The 15,406-nt window shown below is 48.2% G+C and overlaps 1 protein-coding gene across 13 annotated transcripts in view; it reads left to right on the top strand.

Annotated features, from left to right (window-relative positions):
- NRG1 (neuregulin 1) overlaps window positions 1–15,406 on the top strand; it is a 733,358-nt gene that overhangs the window by 481,073 nt on the left and 236,879 nt on the right. Inside the window, exon 1 of one of the 13 annotated variants that reach the window (XM_024109274.3) lies at window positions 11,678–12,344. The exons of the other annotated variants lie outside the window; for them this stretch is intronic. Within the exon in view, the coding sequence (XP_023965042.1) occupies window positions 12,233–12,344 (112 nt within the window). The 5' untranslated portion in view covers window positions 11,678–12,232. Of the gene's footprint in view, window positions 1–11,677; window positions 12,345–15,406 lie in introns of those variants that run through there. 13 annotated transcript variants of the gene reach the window in all.

Here is a 15,406-nt window from a genome sequence, read left to right as displayed (position 1 = left end):
AAAAAAGGAAGGAGAGCCTGGTGGTTAGGACGGTAGCCTAGGACTTGAGACCTATGTTCCAGTCTCTGCTCTGGAATAAACTTCCTGTGTGACCTTAGACTAAGTGACTTGTCCTTCTGTAAAAAAGGGGAATGTAGCACTTCTCTTCTGCATGGGATGGAGAAATACAGAAAAGATTGGATGACTCGCAGATATGGGAAGTGGGGGCTGTAGAAGTACTTTAGATAACTAGTATGGGCAAAATGCCACTCCAGTTTGATTGAATTGTGGTGACTGATTCCAAAGAGAAGCAATTCTCTTCAGATAGTTGGTGATTCAAGACAGGGTAGGAGTAGCAAAGTGAGCCCTGAGGGACCCAACAGAGTTTGAAAAAACTAGCCCAGTGGTTTAGTTGGAGATTTGGGGATAATCATTCATTCTTGGATAAAAGCATAGCATTTATGAGGTAATACATCTGTCCTGGTACTTGGTTTTGCTTTAGACCTGTCTTAAAAATTCATTTTGCTGCCCATGGCCTTGTTTTCAAAATCGCTGGTGCCTGGAGCTGTGTTTAAAAATGTTTGTGAAGTTTTCATGACTGCACAAGCTAACCAGGTATTTTGGATATAAAATTGGCGCTGGGAATCTAAAGGCCAATTTATGGAAATTATGCAAAGCTGAGACTGCCCAGTGGTTGTGCATTTTCGCATGCAGCCGCAAATGTCTGATAGATGGGGAAAATGATCCCTTTTGGAACTATCGCATATGTGCACACACACATACGAATGATTTCTCATGCTAGTGTTAAAAAAATCTATCGAGAACAATTCAACATTTCTCCATGCTGCGAGTTTGTAATAATTTTCTGTTTGGTGGTGTGGCCTGGTGAAGTTTATATGAGACTTTAACAAAGTGGTACAATATCAATAAAAACTATGTGCTGTCACGTGGCAAAACACAGGATTGTGGGTTTGGACATATGACACGAAATTCAGCCAGTAATAAGCACATGGAACTTCATTTGAAATCCCCAAATTCAGCAGCTCTGTATACTTTAGTGTAAGCTACCCATCAAAAGTAAGTGGACTGTAATGTTGGTGTGAACGTAAAAGGCAAAGTAGTGTAACCCACACTGATTTGTTATTCAGTAGGGACTAGATTCTCTTTTCACTTACTCTGATGTAAATCAAGAGTAACCATGGATTTACTCCTGACTTGCATCAGTGTCAGTAAGAGGAGACCCTGAGCCCGACTGAATATACTTCTTAGCATATGCGCAACCTGGCTCAGGTGGCATGTGACCAGGATTCATCACCGAATGTGGGCTGCTGGTTGAACCATTAGCTTCCCTGGCTTGGGCCAGGTACTGACGGGGAGTGCGGCGTGAACTGAATCAATGTGGATTATGCTACTTTGCCATTTCAGTCACGGGAGTTACACCAGTATAAATGAGAGAACACTCAGCCCCAGGTCTCAGTGCACTGCCTGCATTGCAAAGTTTTACTGTTTTGTGGATCTGGATGTAGTGGACATTGAGATAAAGTAATTAAACCGGAGGGTGCCAAAATCATTCCTTATAATAGAACTTTACTTTCTGTGCCCTTTCCCCCTCATTTGTCATTTAGAAAAGGCCAAATTCTGCTGTCAGCTATATGGGTGAAGTTCTCATCGACTGCAATAGAAGTTGCACTTGTATAAATGAGAGGAGAATTCAGCCCAATATATTTGAAGGAGACTAAAATTTGTTCTCAATAAATCCATGTAATTGTCACAAACTCATACCAGACCTCTCACTGTGTCAGTTTCCTGCCTGTTAATCTGACTAGCAGTTGCTGATTTAAAGCCCCTGAAAGCTCAGAAATAATAAATATTAAAGCTCTGAGTCCCACATTGTGACATTTTCTGAACTTTCACAGATCAGGTCCATAAAATTGATGATAAATCAGATGCTGTCAGATCCTTTTTCGTGGCCGTGTATATACAAACACATACACAAACAACTCAAAAATTAGCCATTTCCAGAAAAAAGACGCCGAAGAAACGTCATCACCTGCCACAAGCATTACTGTTGCCAAAGACATTGGTCTGTAACATTGACCCTTAAACCACTGCTTGGAGACTTTATGTAATCAGGATCTGCATCTTCAGAAAGGTCAATAAAATAAAAGTTACTGTTGTACCGATTCAGCTGAGTAGGCGTCAATGATTTTTATTAAGCTTACAACTGTTTAACTGCTGACAAAATTTCAAGTATAGTCAGAGATGAGGTTGTTTATTCTCAGTTAGAGGTTATGGGCCTGCTGCTTGTTTATGCTACATTTATAATTAATATATTACATATATGGTCACCATAAGCCCCCTTTCTTTATACTGTCAGAGCAGCATAAAGGGGCCTTACCGTATATGAAAATTCAGGCTTATGAGTCTGAAATTCCTCTCACTTTCAGAGGTTTTAAAGTAGTGTAACTTGAGATCAGTCATTGATTGGGTCTGTCTGCACTTTTTGTGATTCCCAGCTCAAGGAGACATACCTGGGCTAGCTCTGATCAAGCCAGTGCACTAAAAACAGAAGATCGCCGCAGTGGCGCAAGCAGCAGGAGGGTTTAGCGGCCCTAGAACATACTTAGCATCTCAGAGGAGATTGTACTCAGGGCGGCTCGCCCCTCCCATCACTCACTCTACTACTCCATTCTAGTCTTAGCGTGCTAGCTTGGTGAGAGTGTAGACACACCCTCAGATGGATTTGAGAGTGTCCACACAAGAGGATTGCGCTTAACTAAGGCCTGGTCTATACTACCCGCCTGAATCGGCAGGTAGAAATCGACCTCTCGGGGATCGATTTATCGCGTCCCGTCGGGACGCGACAATCGACCCCCGAATCGGCGCTCTAACTCCACCAGCGGAGGTGGTAGTAAGCGCCGCCGACAAAAAGCGGCAGAAGTCAATTTTGCCGCCGTCCTCACAACGGGGTAAGTCGGCTGTAATACGTCGAATTCAGCTACGCTATTCACGTAGCTGAATTTGCGTATCTTAAATCGACTCCCCGCTGTAGTGTAGATGTACCCTAAATCAGCTTAGAAACCAACTTAGTTAAACGGGTGCAGCGGAGACCAGGCCTAATGCCCCTTTATATCACTCTGCCAATGTAAAGAAGCCTTAAAGTGGCTGTAAATTATGGGTCTGTCCAGACTGCAACCGTTGGGAGTAATTGCGGCTTCAGCTGACATATCTGAGCCAGCCACAGCTTTGCTAGCCCTGTGAGTAATTACCCAGGGTTCCAGGAGGGCTTGTACAGCTCAGTTGCCATGGTTTCACTGGTCTGGGACCTGATCTGGTGAAAGTAAAGCTAGTTCAAGTGCAGCTACACACGTGGCAATCGCACCCAATGACTGCCGTCTAGACAGACCCTACGTGTAAATGAAAATTGGCCCTTCGCGTTTTAGTCGCAGAACTGTTTAGATCATTGGCGCACTCTATTTATTTTTAGTTTAGTACGAGGCTCTGTTGCCCTGCATTTTGCACTCATTCCCACGAGTGCAAAGTGGCTATTTTAGTAGCATTTTGCACTCACTTTGCACTGGTGTAAATAACTGCACAAGGTGCAGGGCAATGGAGAATCAAGCCCTATGTATCCAATCTAGCATATGTGGGATAGTCTTGTGGTTAAAAGATAGGGGTGGAAGCCCAGAGATCTGGGTTGTCAGCCTGGCTGTTCCTCAGGTTTCTGTGTAATACATAACAAGTCTGTGCCTCAGTTTCCCCATCTGTAAATAGGAACAATACTTGTCTGCCTCTACGAGTTATTTCACTCGTATCGATAAAGTGCTTTGTCTTCAGGTGGACTGTGCTACAGGATTACAAAGTATTAATGTATGTGCTTAGCAATGTAAGGCCTGGTCTACAAACAGTTTTTGTACCACTATGTCAATTATGGGCATGATTTTTACCAATTTAGTTGCACCAGTACAAAACCTAGTGTAGACGAAGTCATATCAGTATAAAGGTGCCTTCTACCAGTATAGCTTACTCTGCTTTCTGTATGGGACTAAGGGCTTGGCTACACTTGCAAGTTAGAGTGCATTAAGTCAGCCCCAGGCGCCCTAACTCCTGAGGTGTCCACACTGGCAAGGTACGTAGAGCTCCCGGACTCTGCGGCTGGAGCGACCCTGGTACGCCACCTTGCCGAGAGGCATAATGTTTGCTGCGCCCTGGCTGGAGCACCGTGGTGCCAGTGTAGACGCCCTGGTCTATTAATGTGCTCTGATCAGCCTCCAGAAGTGTCCCACAATGCCTGTTCTAGCCACTCTGGTCATCACTTTGCACTCTACTGCCCGGCCCTCAGGTGACCAACTGTCAGACCCGCCCTTTAAATTCTCTGGGAATTTTGAAATTCCCCTTCCTGTTTGCTCAGCCAGGCGTGGAGTGCTCTCAGCGCATCTTTCCAGGTGACCATGCCTCCACGCGCCTGGTGATCCCCAGTATGGAGCAATGGCGAGGTGCTGGATCTCATCAGTGTTTGGGGGAGGAAGCTGTCCAGTCCCAGCTGCGCTCCAGCTGTAGGAATTACGATACCTTCGAACAGATATCAAGGGACATGATGGAAAGGGGCCAGGACCAGGACGCACAGCAGTGCAGGGTTAAAGTGAAGGAGCTGCGGAATGCCTACCGCAAAGCACTGGAGGCAAACCACTGCTCCGGTGCTGCCCCCATGACCTGCCATTTCTACAAAGAGCTGGACACAATACCCGGGTGCGACCCCACCTCCACTCCGAAGAGCACCATGGACACTTCAGAGGCCGTGGCAGCCCAGAGTGCAACAAGGCAGAAGGAGGAAAGCAGGAGCGAGGGTGCTGAGGAGGAGGGGGGCCGAAAGCCAGAGGATGGCCTGCCATCCCTAGACACATACAGCCAGACGCTGTTTTCAAGCCAGGAGGAAGGTAGCCAGTCGCAGCGGACGGTGCTTGGGGAAGAACAAACAGCAGAGGAGGTGCCCGGTAAGTGGCTTTTATTTTGGGAAGATAGTTGTTCGGTGCGGGCTCTTGGGTCAAGGAGGGTTGCGGGGTTAGGGTTGGATGCGGAATAGGGTGTTGATGTGCTCTCTCACATTGCGGTAATTGCCCTCAGTGATCTCATTGAAGGTCTCATGCAGAAGTTGGGAAATCCGCTTGCGCAGGTTCCTTGGCAAAGCTACAGTGCTCCTTGTCCCGGTCAGGCTAACATGTCCGCGCCACTGTGCCGTGAGAGGCGGGGGGACCATTGCTGCACACAGGCAAGCGGCATAAGGGCCAGGGCAGAAGCCGCATTGTAGTAGAAGACCCTCCCTTGCTTCCCAGGTCACCCTCAGCAGCGAGATATCTTCCAGGACGAACTCATCCTGTGGAAAATGTGGGGACAGTATTCAGAATAGGGGCCCCCTGCAGCTGTTGGCTCTCCCCATTGCACAGGACCCCAGAGGACAGTACGGCCCTGAAACAATCAGTCCCCCTTGCCCTGTGCTTACTCACCATTTTGGGGCTCCTGTGGGTTATGTGCGCTCGCTTTGGAACGGGCACCTTCTGCTATTGTGTAGACTGTGCTTGTCTTTAAGTACAGCCGAATCATTGCTCTGTCTGGTGTGAACAATGCTGCCTCTGTTAAGTGTTGCATTTTGGCTTTACAGATGCAACCTTGAAATCCCAGCCATCCTTGTTATCAATGGCCGAAAGGCTGCAAAGCTCAGGAGGCGTCCGTGAAGAAGCAAGGAGGACCTGCTGCATGAAGTCATACAGCAGTCCCTTACTGAAAATCAAAAAGTGCAGGAATGGCTGGAGACTGAAAGGAGGCTCCACCACCAGAATGCGGATCGCCGGTACCAAAGCACAGAGCGGCTGCAAAGCATCATGGAGCGCCAAGCGGACTCGATACAGGCGCTCGGAGCAATGCAGACGAAGCACATCCGCGCCCGCCCACTCCCCCGCAGCCCCTGTCCCAAAACTCTTTCCCTTGTGCCTCCATGTCACCGCCAACCCACTTTCCCCAACATCCGGGTTCTTATCACCACCAGCTGCCTCCAACACCTGTAGCTTCACCACCCAGCCCCGAAAACTACAACCCTTACCCACTGCACTCAACCCCCATCCCCATGCAATATAGCCAGCCTGAAGTGCAGCACTCATTGTGCGGCACTCCAGCCAGGAAGGCTGAATATGATAACAGGACATACGCAAATCTGTGATTGTCCCGTTCCCCACCCTGCCCCCTTGCCTCCTCCCACACAGCACAGATATGTCATACCATGTGTGTTTCCCCTGAAGTTCTGTTTCTTTTCAATAAATAATTTTTTTGGCTTTGAAAATATTCTTTATTGCATTAAGTAAAAGATACCGTAGCCCAGGAAAGCACGGCAGTGCATCATACATAGCAAACACAGATGCCTACTAACATTGGAACCACTGCACTTCACTCCCGTGCAGGGCACCAGACATTACTGGTGGATTTCAGCATCAAATTGCTCCCTCAAGGCGTCTCTAATCCTTACAGCCCCGCGCTGGGCCCCTCTAATAGCTCTGGTCTCTGGCTGTTCAAATTCAGCCTTCAGGTGTTGAACCTCCGAGGTCCAGGCCTGAGTGAATCTTTCACCCTTCCCTTCACAAATGTTATGGAGGGTACAGCACGCAGCTATAACTGTGGGGATGTTGTCATCGGCCAGGTCCAGCTTCCCATACAGACAGCGCCAGCGGCCCTTTAAACAGACAAAGGCACACTCAACTGTCATTCTGCACCAACTCAGCCTGTTGTTGAACCGCTCCTTGCTGCTGTCAAGGCTCCCTGTGTAGGGTTTCATGAGCCACGGCATTAAAAGGTAAGCAGGGTCTCCAAGGATCACAATGGGCATTTCAACTTCCCCTACGGTGATCTTCTGGTCTGGGAAAAAAGTCCCGGCCTGCAGCTTCCTGAACAGCCAAGTGTTCCGAAAGATGCGTGGGTCGTGCACCTTTCCAGACCAGCCTGCGTTAATGCCCATGAAATGCTCACGGTGATCCACAAGCGCCTGGAGAACCATAGAGAAATACCCCTTCTGATTTATATACTCGGATGCTAGGTGGGGTGGTGCCAGAAAAGGAATATGTGTCCCATCTATCACCCCTCCGCAGTTAAGGAAACCCATTTGTGCAAAGCCAGCCACAATGTCACGCATGTTGCCCAGAGTCACGGTTCTTCTGAGCAGGATGCGATTAATGGCCCTGCACACTTGCATCAACACGATTCCAACCAGAGGCGTAGCGAGCACCCTCCGACCGGAGGGGGCCCCGCAAGGAAGGGGGCCCCTAAAAGTGGCAAAATAAATACCGCATTCCAGTTTCTGCATTGTAAGGGGCCCCGCCCAGACATATGTTCGGAGGGGGCCACCGTTCGGAGGGGGCCACGTTCTTTGTTGCTACGGCCCTGATTCCAACAGTCAACTTTCCCACTCCAAACTGGTTAGCGACCGATCGGTAGCTGTCTGGAGTTGCCAGCTTCCAGATTGCAATAGCCACCCACTTCTCCACTGGCAGGGCAGCTCTCAATCTCGTGTCCTTGCACCGCAGGGTTGGGGTGAGCTCCTCACACAGTGCCATGAAAGTGGCTTTTCTCATCCAAAAGTTCTGCAGCCACTGCTCATCATCCCAGACTTGCAGGACGATGGGATCCCACCACATTGCTTGTTTCCCATGCCCCAAAGCAGCATTCCACGGTGGCGAGCACGTCCGTGAATGCCACAAGCAATCTCATGTCGTATGTATTACGCGAGTCGACATCATCGTCGGATTCCTCACGGTCACTTTGTAGCATAAGGAATAACTCGACTGCAATTTGTGACATGCTGGTGAGACCCATCAGCATATTCCTCAGCCCTTCGGGATCCATTCCCGCAGACCGAAAGGGAAGACAGAGCGCGCAGTACAAAAAAAGTTGAAAGGTGGAGCCAAATGTGGACGGAAGCACAGGGATTGCTGGGATGCGAAGCAATGCATCACGGGGCATTGGGACAGGACCCAGAATGCCTCTCCCCTCCCCTGCCCTTCCCACAAGCCACAGCGCCAGAATGGGAAGAGGTGCTCTGTGGAATAGCTGCCCATAATGCACCGCTCCCAATGCTGCTGCAAGTGACGCAAATGTGGCCACCCCACTGCGCTTGCAGCTGACAGTGTGAACAGCTTTCTCCGAAGGCGGGTTGAACTCACAGCGCTCTACATCTGCAAGTGTAGCCATGCCCTAAGCTATACAGGTACACCTCTAGCCTGATATAACGTGACCCGATATAACACGAATTCGAATATAACGCGGTAAAGCAGTGCTCCGGGGGGAGGGGGGGCGGGGCTGCGCACTCCAGCGGATCAAAGCAAGTTCGATATAATGCGGTTTCATCTATAACGCGGTAAGATTTTTTGGCTCCCGAGGACAGCGTTATATAGGGGTAGCAGTGTATAAGCTCTACCTTTATGCTGGGATAAACTCCCTGTATCCTGAGGCCATGTCTACACTACAGGGTCTATAGTGGCATCCTATGGCACCTTAGCTAAACTGCCATAATCCCAGTGTAGACACAGCCTACAGCAATGGAGGATTTTTTCCATTGCTGTAAGAACACCGCCTCTCTGAGCGCTGGCAGCTAGATGGATGGAAACGTTCTTCCATCAACCGAGCTGAGACAACACCAGTTGTGAGGTTGGCATAGCTGCAGCATCCAGGGGGGTGGATTTTTCACACCCCTGAGTGCTATCGCTATGTTGACATAAGTTTTGACCAGACCTGAGGCAGTTGTAGCACTTTAACAATACATGTAAAGTTAGTGATGCAACTTGTGTGTGTAGACACAGCTATCGTAAGCAAAGCTCTATCATTCCCGTGTAGCATCCGGGACACTAACATTTTACTATCACTACTAAAAGGAATTTAACAAGTACAGACAGTGCATTAAAAACATCAGACCCAATCCTACACTTCTCACTCAGGCAAAAGTCCCATTGAAAGCAGAAGGAGCGTTGCCTGTGTAAGGACTGCAGGGTCAGCCTTATGATTTGCAGTGAAGATTGATTTTAAGAAAATCTTGTCTGTTTAAAGATTGAAACTATTGAAGAGCTGTGGAAAATGTTAACAAAAAAATGAATTTGGGGGCATTTTCATCATAATTGTCCATGGGTTCTGTGTATGTGTGGGGGGAAGGGGGAAGCAACATTTTCTAGCCAGTTGTACTGGAAACCTATATTCTACCAACATGCTGCAATTGGTCAGTTCCAGTGCTTCCTGCAAATGGTGACACGGCACTGTTACCAGTTGTGCCACGGTGCTTGGAAGCTGGCACCAACAAGGTGCTGAGGGAGAAGGGTAAAGTACCAGGAGCTACCCTTGCCACCTTCTCACTTTTTATCTAGAAGTAATCTCTTCTGCAAACCACTATAGAATGACAACATGTCTCAAAGGAATGAATTCCCTTTGTGAGAGCAGATTCTGATATCCATACTCATGCCAAGTAATCCCTTGCCAGGCAAGTAGCCCTGTTTGTTTCAATGAGACTGTCCAAGGAGTAAGTAAGAGCATCAGAATCCGGCCCTCTATTTTTTGCCCATGATCCTGCAGCCACACAGCCCTTCAGTGATCAACTTGCAGTATTGGAACCTAACAAGGAAAGCCCCTGGGTTGGGGTCTGTGTCTAAGGATACTGTTCGCTGTCTGCCCTTGAAAAATAATAATGCAATTAATTCATAATAATTATTATATAATAATATCCGTTAATAAATAGTGGGGGTAAAACTTTACCTTGAGCATTTAAACTTAAGTATATAGAAGATTACCTCAGATCAAAAGTGTTTGAAAGTACAGTATGTTTCTCCACATTGATTTTTCTTCTCTCCACATTTTGCCAGAGTATGCTCCCTCCTTGCTAAGTAGTGACCTCTTAAGGAAAAACAGAGCTACTGCATCCAATAATATTTTTTCAATCGCAAACTGTATATCCTGAGACCTGCTTTCCTTCTCCGGGCTTTAGATTAATCCCTATCTGGCCTGTTCACATGTCAGAACACTATGTATCAAGAATTCAAGTGCAGTTTGAATGCATTGAACACTGGAAAAATAGACACCGATATTGACTTTCTCTATTAAAAATTTGCCCCCGTATTCTTTCATACACTGATGATGCATATTTCAGATAGGGCTTAGTCTTGCAATTCACCGGATTTTCATTAACATCAATGAGTGCAGAATCAGACCCAGTTTTGATGTTTACTGCAGTGTTGTCAACTCTTACAGTTTTATCAGAAGTGTCGCAAAATTGGGTATGTTTCTTAAAACCCCAGATGCTGGAATCATGGTCCCTGGCAATCACAGTTTTTATTTAAAGAAAAGTAAGTTTCTAGCCCTTGTGATTGTGGAGAAAAGCTTAAAAATATGAACCCTAAAGGCTACAACCCTAGACAACAAATAAAAGGAACCTAAAATGTATAATTTTAAATTCATATGATTTTCTTGAGGCTTGATTCATAATTTTTAAACAGCTGTAGTTGGCAATATTAGAAATTATTATTATCACACCATTTGTGTACATGGTGATTATTTTAAATACCGTACTTTGAATCCTAGGGACGTTAAAAATAACATACCATTCTCTCTTATCCACTAAATGTTGATAAATATTAAGGGAAAATTCAGCAATCCCAATTTTAGACACCGATGCTGCCTGTTATTCCACACAGGTGCCGCTCTGCAGAGTCCCATTAAATGTCGGTCAGGTTTCAAACAAGAAAAATGTTTTATTAAACAACTTACTAAAGCATCCAGGTTTTTGGGTGACTCTCACTTGGGTGCAAATATTTACAGGCTCAGGTCCTTAATGAGATAAGAAGAATTCAGCTGGGGGCCTACAGACTGCATAGTCCACTTTAATATAGCCTTTGTTCCTACAAGAATCTGAGCATCACATGCACTTTACATGGACGTGACACCAATGATAGGGCTCCACACAGGGACAAGGATCCACTTCCAAAGAACAGCTTGTAGGATTGAGGTTTGAAAGCCCAAACTCGCACACACAAGTAACCTTAGGGTCAGAATTGAGAGACAACGGTTTCCACTGTACAATAAGGTCCCATATTCAGCAAAATATTTAAGAAGATGCTTAAATCCATCCCTATTCAGCAAAGGACATAGGGCTAGGTATGGACTTCTGAATTGGGGCTGGTAGCTGGTAGCGATGTCAGGCACATGTATTGTTAAACATTTATGCACTTCACTTTCCAGTCCTTCATGAAGGAACCAGTGGGGCCTGGATCTGGTGGGGAGCTCAGCATGCAGGAACAGGGCCTCGAACTCTGAAGGAGTCCCTGCAGTATGAAAATGGTGCAGACAAATAGGAGGGGCTGTTTTGCTTTGACAGTGCAAAGGGAACTAATTCAAGTGAAAGGAAACAATTAGTGTTTTTTTGTTTTTAAACAAGGGGAGACTTTAACTTCCACCCTGCAACTAGCCACAACAACCTTTACACTTCTCTGGGGCCTTCTTTCAGTCGAGGCTCTCCAAGAGGTTGGGACTGAACCCAGCCTTGCCCCGGGGGAGGAGGGAAGTGGCCTAGGGTCCGATCTCAGGACGCCACACGGCTCTCCAATTGGGCTCCCCAGTGTGGTCCCTCCTTTGGGAGACTTTCTCCGCCCTGTGCTGGAGCTCTGGCCGGGGGAAGGGGTCCCACGCGCGAACAGCTCCGCGCGGGGCAAGGAGGCCCTTGCAGCCGGGGCTCAGGGCAGCAAACAGCTGCAGCCTCTCGGGCCAAGGTGCCTGTCCGCGCTCCCCAGGCGTGCGCACGCCGCCCCGCTTCGCCCAGCGCTTTCCCAGCCGCTCGAGCGACCTCTGTCGGGTTCTGGCAGCTGCAGCCGCTCCCGCTCCTCCCCACCCACCCACCCGCCGACACAGCCCTGTGCCCCGGACCTGCACAGGCTCCTCCCGGAGCAGCGTGCAGTGCCCGGGGCGGGCATTAGGGAAGCGGGGGCAAAGAAACAGAGCCGAGAGGAGTTTCCCCAAACTTCCAGGAAGTCCTGGCTCCTTGTCCCAGGTGGCAGCAGCAGCGGCAGCCCCAGAGCAGAGGGGGACCCCGGAGAAGGGGGCAGCGGAGAGAGAGGCGAACTTCTCCCACCAGCCGGCTCGCTTGCTGCTCCAGCCTGCGCGGAGCGAGGGGCAGGGGGCAGCCGGAGCGGGGGACAGGGGCGCAGCGTCCCCGGGCGCTAGGGCAGCACCGGCCGGGATGTCCGAGAAGAAGCGAGAAGGCAAAGGGAGGAAAGGCAAGAAGGGCGGCAAAGGGGCTGGCAGGAAAGCGGACCCCCAGGAGGGGGGCGCTGTGGCCGAACCTGGGGCAGGTAAGTTCCCCCCTCTCCTGCTTCTCGGGGCTTGGCTGCGCGTCCTGTCCCCTGTGCGCCCCCCAGGGCGAGCCCTGCGTCCTCTCCCCAGGTGCCCCGGGGCGCAGCAGGTGCCCCGTCGTCTGACCCGGCGCTGATGCTGCGGGAGCGGGGCTGGGCACCGGGACAGCCGGGGAAGGGGACGCGCGGAGCCGCTGCTTCCCCGCTGCGCCCGGCTCCGCGCTGTGCCCAGCGCTAGAGGTGCGCTGCTCCCGCTGGGATCCACCGAGGGAGTCCTCGGGGCCAGCCTGTGAGCTCTCCCTGGCACCAGCTGTCGCTTTAGGGTTTTCTCTCGGCTTGCCCGGACACACGACACTGCTCTGGCGGCGGTGTGTTTAGCGACCCTATGGAGATAACACACGTGAGCTGGGAATAGTCTCTAATAATGGGCTGACTTTATACAGTGCCTTAAGCGTGTGTGTGAGAGAGAGAAAGGGAGAGCCCAATCTCAGCAACATGGCATTCAAGTGTTTAAGGTAAGCCCTTGGCAAGTAGATTTTGTGTCTGGGCTAGTAAGTTTTCATGACTATTTAACCAGGCTGATTTTTTTTTATTACGGTTTGGTCCTGATAGCTCTGTGATCAACCGCAGAGCCATCTGATGAGCTGCATGTCTGTTGCCTTTGGCCACCTCGCATGCACTTTGCGGGCTAATTCATCTCCACTGGGACTGTGTCTAAGAGTCCAAACTTTTGAGCAGCTTTCAGCCAGCTTCCTCTTTTAACAAAAAGAACACACCGTTAAAAATGCCCCATGTCCATCCCCATTGTCCCCAAATTAGTCTGGTCTGAGAAACCAGACCTGTGGTACTTTAAGGTCAGGTGCTTTGTGAGCTATCTGGACTAGAAACAGCTGTAGGTTCCTGCCTGTGCGGATCAGCTTGCTAGATCAGAGCCTAAGATATTGGCCCTTATTACTAATTATTGTTATGTGTTATTTTTATTGTAGTATTTCTCAAACACTGCAGTCAGGATCAGGGTCCCACTGTGCTAGGCACTATACAAACATCGGAAGACAGGTCCTGCCCCTAAAGACCTTCTATTATGCCACCCTGATTTATCAACAAGCTATTTTATATACATTTCAAATGTAAGCTGTCTGGGGCAGGGACTGTGTGTTTGTGCAGTGCCTAGCACAATGGGGCACTGGCCTCGGTTGGGGTGTCTACAAAGGACTGTCATATAAACAAAACGAATGTAGAATTTGATTTCCCCGTGGCCATGTGTAATGGTTTACGCCAGTGCAAAATGAGTTTAAAATGTTGAAATTCAGATTTGGTAGCAATTTAGAGCCATCCTCACTTTGTGTGGTGCAGGGGAACAGAGAATCAGCCCTGTATAGCCTGGAGATCTTTTTTGTTTTAAATTTCTTGCCTTTCATTGGTGCAGCTGGAATATTGTTAGTTAAGGTGTCTTTCTTTAGAAGGAGCAGCAGCAGAAAATGTGAAAACACTTTAAAATGCCTAAATGAATGTTTCTTTTAATGTGCTGTGACCCACAGGATGCTGTTATGCAATATAAAGGTTTAATAATCAGCCATTGGAGAGGACTTGTGTAATTCACTAGTGGCAGCTATCCCAGTCTCATGCCAATAAACCACACACCACCACCATGTAGGTCCTCTCTCGGTCCGTCTTGCTCAGTGAGACAGATTGCATGGCTTGCGCTTAATAATGAGTGTGAATAAAAGTTTTAGATATGTCAGGGGAGACTTCCCTTGCTATGCAAAACCAGGTACAAATACTCCTTTGACCTTTTTATTATCTATCTCTCGATCAATCTAGGTTTTATAAAGTTGCTTGTTATCACTGTGGTATCTGGGCAGCTTCCAAAAAAGGGAAGCACCAAAATCTCTCTCTCTCCCAGCCCTGCCGACAGGAACAAGCTTGCAGCTACCTGTGGGAGAGGAGATGGGTGATAGTAAGTATCTAGTGTGGGGCTGGAGATGTGTTTGAGAGGGTGGTTACAGGTAAGCTATGTCAAAGAAATGGCATTGCAGTTAGCTCTGAATGTGGTGATGGGTCATTCTAACTGTGTCAGGTTGTGAGTTCCATTGTCTCAGTCCAGTTTTCATGGAGGTTCTGTCTCCTGCCGAGATTACACTTCTCTGGGTTGTTGACAACTTAATTTTTCCAGCAGAGCAAAGTTGTTATGTGAAGTCATCATTGTGTTAGGAGAGAGATGGTCTCTCGTGTAGGTAGGGCCAATTCTAAGCAGGGCTATGAAAATCAGTACAGAGACCTTGAACTGGATGTTTGTGTCTACTGGAGCTCATGTAGGGAGCACTGAATGGGGGGATTTGTGTCCCCAGTAACCTGTGTGTGTCAGATGAGTTGCTGAACTCTGAATCAGGTGTAGCTTCCTATAGGCGCAGGCCTTTATTCTCCGGTGTAGGGAAATGCAGTAGTTGGAAATTCCAGACACATGGGTCCAGATCAGGATGCCATAGAATGGGGCATTGTCCTCTGACCAGCTGCAGAGGGAAGTAGTAATTCTTTGTCAACAGGGATATTTGGGTGTGTAACTGCATTTAGCGACTCAATGACAACCCCAACGATGCTGTCTGATCTTAGAATCCAAGGGCAGGGGTTGCAATGGAGCAGTGAGTTGTTGGAAGTATGCCTTTCTTCCTAGCAGCATCACATCAATCTTAGCAGGATCCAGCTCCAGCCAGCTGCTCGTCATCCAGGTGCTAGGAGGCCTTGCCTACATTAGAAAGGTATTGCTGGTATTGCTATCCTGGCAAACCCTCCAAATGTAGATGCACCTTTTACTGGCAAAGAAGTGCTTTTGTTAGTATTAGCGTATACCAGTTCCCCAAACACAATAAGCTATACCAGCAAAAGTACTTTTTTGCCAGTATAACTGCATCTATGCTAGGTATAGAAATATTGTGGGGGGGAAATCACATCCCTAAGTGACATTACTATAGCTTCAAAAGTTTCTAGTCAGGTCTAAGTATCATTTCATTTTATGTAATTAAATTCCGGGTCCTTCAAACACATCTGCATGTGATGAGACAACT

This window comes from Chrysemys picta, chromosome 6 (genome assembly GCF_011386835.1).
Source record: "Chrysemys picta bellii isolate R12L10 chromosome 6, ASM1138683v2, whole genome shotgun sequence".
Classification (NCBI taxonomy): domain Eukaryota; kingdom Metazoa; phylum Chordata; order Testudines; family Emydidae; genus Chrysemys; species Chrysemys picta.
The sequence above is the reverse complement of the archived record's forward strand: the minus strand, read 5'-3'. Positions and strand labels throughout refer to the sequence as shown.